At 28.8% G+C, this 4,017-nt stretch overlaps 1 protein-coding gene across 1 annotated transcript in view; it reads right to left on the bottom strand.

The window, feature by feature from the left end:
* The window catches only part of LOC111616072, a 12,558-nt gene extending 8,751 nt beyond the window's left edge, over nucleotides 1–3,807 (bottom strand). Inside the window, exon 1 of the mRNA XM_023357503.1 lies at nucleotides 3,629–3,807. Within this exon, the coding sequence (XP_023213271.1) occupies nucleotides 3,629–3,770 (142 nt within the window). The 5' untranslated portion in view covers nucleotides 3,771–3,807. The remainder of the gene's footprint in view (nucleotides 1–3,628) is intronic.
* Nucleotides 3,808–4,017: the final 210 nt, after the last annotated feature.

Consider the following 4,017-nt stretch of genomic DNA (forward strand, 5'->3'; position numbering starts at 1 on the left):
TTTTTGCAATTCATGATTAATAAAAATAATAAAATTTTACTTACAAATTAAAATCAGAAGAAATTTAACAAAGTTATAAACCGTTGCCCCGCAAACGTCTAGTCTGGTCTAGTACACTGATAGTGCTACTTGTTCATTAATGGCGCGTATAATTGAATTATGTCGTATACCGAATAAAAGTCGTATACCGAGCAAAATTTGTTTCGTCCAAACAGGACATATTCCGAATTGGACGTATTTTAAAGCAGACGTATACCGAGGTACCAGTGTATTTTCAATTTGATCAATTTTCTGGAACGTTTACAATCGTTCTATAATCGAACCGATACACAATAACAAATTCGAATTTAAAAAGGTTCGAACATTTGGTTAAAAAATCGAAATACAGTATATAAAAATATTTGTAACAATGTCTGAAATGTTATTAATTTAATACACTTAAGTACTTAACGAAGACTAAACGTAACAAAAAATCGCATGTAAAATAGTACAGTAGAAGCTGTTCTTCCAGTTAAGACTTAATCCTCTCCCTCTCCCCCCGCGGGGGAATTTCGAAAAATCCCTTCTTAGTGAGCGTTTTCATGACGTACCCTAACTGTGTACCAAATTTCACCTCTTTAGGTTCAGCGATTTGCTCTGGGCGATGATGAATCAGTTAGTGAATGAGTCAGTCAGGACAAGCAATTTTATATATATAGATAATACATCGTTTATGCATTAAAAAATAATAATTATTGTTCATTATCTTCTCATTTAATTTTCGCTTATCTATAATTATCTCAGTATCATATTTTTGTGAGAAATGAAAATTCGGAAGTTATTTATTTAGAAACCGCAAACTGAACGCACTTATTCGAATTAACATCAGTCATAAACCACCAGTTTTATTTCTTTTTCCATCTTATTGTTTGTGTGTGAGATAGTGCGCACTATATAAACCATCTGTATAATAATAATTTAAAATACCATAATAAAATTCGATTTCTATGCATAGAATTTTATAACTTCTAACGAATGCTCAGAATGCTATGTCTATGTTAAAATTTTTCTTTCTTTTTATGTAACTTGTGTGTCGATTATTTTTACCAACAGTTTGTTGATACTGTAGTGAGAAAGTACTCTCTAAAACGAACCTATCCAACTTCTACAGTATAAACGAATTAATCGCTCTGATTCATTGAGCCTACTTATCAAACTTTAACCATTTATTACATTAATATTTACGTAAATCTTCATTCATTCGAAATGTTAAAAATGTTATTTGTTAAAATTTTAAGCCAAAAATTATAACTGTGAACCAAATTCGTCGGTTCATACGGTTTCAGCCGACCAAAAACAAAAAAAATTCAGACTATTAGGCAGTGGTGCTTTCTGTCAAGTTTTGGTTTTGGTAAGACCAAAATCATTTGTGAGAATTCATTTTTATTATCTGTTTAATGTTTAACCTATGGTTTTAACGTTTTAAATAATGTTTTACGCATTATGCCATATTCGCGTTTTTTTTTAAACTTTCCTTTACCTTAACAAAAGATTTTTCTAAATTTGTCTTTTAAGCTCTGTAGGCACGAAACATCATTTATAACACACAACTCTATTTCTCAACTTTAGTACAAATTTTAGAAAACCATTTCTTCCAAAAGTCGGGGTTTGCCTGCAATTAAATTTTCGCTTTTTAAACGATTTATGATTTTCTTAGAATAGTCAAATAGAAACTCCCGACTTATACAATCAGTGACGTAATCCTAAATTCATTAAATGATTACAGTAGAGCGTCGTTTATCCGAAAGCTGGTTATCCGAAACGTCTGTTATCCGAAAGCATTCTAGTCGGCAAATTTAAATTTTCGCTAGTGCTGTGGCGCTGCAATCTTCGGCTATTTCTTGGGCTACTCAAATATTTTACGTTTTTGATACTAAATTAACATCTGAAGTATAATTTTTTATTGTTTTTATATTTTTCAATAAATTTATTTTGTTTGTACAGAATAAAAAAATAATTTTTAACGATACAATAGTCTTCCTTAGGCTTAACATTGACGAAAATTCAACGCAAAGCGACACGCAACAGAGAGAAATTTCAACATGGGATAAATTAATATATTTTTTCATACATGATTCATTATCCGAAAAATAAGTTATCCGAACCACCCCAGTCCCCAATTGATTCGGATAAACGACACTCTACTGTATACTTAGCAGCATTTCAAGGAATACACTCCTATCATGAAACAAATTGTTAGAATACACACAGATGCAGAACAGGAACTATGAGTATTTCCTGAAATGTGAGGTACAAAATTTATTTCTAAAATTCAAAATAATTTTAAAACATCTTATAAATATTATTTTAAGAATATTTATTACTACTTGTGTATTATTTTATAAACAAACAATTAATTCATGCCTGTTATTCTATTATATTTCTTTACTAGCAAAGATACAATACCAGGCTTCACTCAGGAAAATGTATCATAATTCTATCAAAAGTTATAAAATCAAATGATTTTGGAAATGGATTATAGCCCATGTCCTGAATATAAGTATAAAGTTTCCTTAAGACCATCACTTTGTTTTTTCCACAGCTCTGGCAGCTCACAGATATAAAAAGAAGCTCAGCTGTTTGGATTTGACACTCAGACAGACATCAGTCATGAATCCAATTTCGTACACATATATAGATTCAACCAGGTTATTTCTATCATTTTATTAATATTTGAAAAACTACTAATATGACCCTTATATATAAAAAATTTCATCTTTAGAATTTGTTTTCCATAAAACAGCAGGCAACTGAACTGAATATATTATAATCTTTTATAGTACAGTAGAGCATCGATTATCTGACCCCCGATTAACCGTCACATCGGTTAACTGACCGTTCTAGTTGGCAAATTTCAAATGTCCGCAAGTGATGTGGCGCTACAATATTTGGCTATGTCTTGGATACTTTAATATTATTTTTGTTAAATTTTTGCATGTTTTAGCTGGCATCAACAGCTCGACCATTGAAGGGAGGCCAGTATTTAAATGAGACTTAATTTTCAAATTATGAGTGGTTGTTTGTTTTGTGAGCAATAAAATAATTTAAAAATAATTTTTAACAATACAATAGCAACGATTATTATTTTTTAAAAATTTGTTAGGCTAAACATCGATGAAAATTCAACGCGAAGTTGGTTAATGATATACTAATTACATGGGATATACTAATATACTATACTAATAATGTATTTTTTTCATTCTTTTCAGTTATCCGACCAACATGAGTCCCCAATTGAGTCGGATAATTGATGCTCTACTGTAATACCAAACCATTATAAAATGAAGATGTAGCATTGCTACAAAATGTGCTTGAATGTTCAAAAGCTTAAAAAAATTCAAAATTTTTCCATATCATAAATAATATATAAGTGAAAGAAAGAATAAGATAAAATAAAATTTAAAAATAATAATTTTGTATTAACATTCCTGAAAAATACTTTTTATATGGACTTAATGGAAAAAAAAAGTCATAACTACAGTGCAATTTTAAAGTAAATATTAAAATAAATGTTAGACAACATTATCACCATAAAAAATTTTACATTAACTTATATTAAGAAATTATTACGTATAAAAATTCTTTTTACCTGTGTTATCAGGTTGTGAAGAAGTAGATGGTGATGCCATTTCTAAATAATCACTTGAAATGTCATATTTTATAGGAGTAACAAAATCATCAGTAGTATTTGTAAGATTCAAAAAGAGAGACGAATGATCATATTTCGTCATAGGCACATAATTTTCTGAATCTATTTTATTCTCTGAAAAAATTTTTTAACATGATATAATTATTTACTTAAAAATATGAAAATCTTCTATTCAATAAAGTACTGAAGTATAGCTATTAAAGCTACTAATTATATTTTTTCTTAGAGGGGCTAATATACGTAAAAGGAATAAAATAAAACAATAATTATAATTTTTTTTGATCTGTGAAAACTGCATTTAACTAGCATTAATTAATTTATTAAAAATA

The sequence above is a fragment of the Centruroides sculpturatus genome, unplaced genomic scaffold, assembly GCF_000671375.1.
Source record: "Centruroides sculpturatus isolate CEXI.00-Female unplaced genomic scaffold, Cexi_2.0 scaffold2880, whole genome shotgun sequence".
NCBI lineage: Eukaryota > Metazoa > Arthropoda > Arachnida > Scorpiones > Buthidae > Centruroides > Centruroides sculpturatus.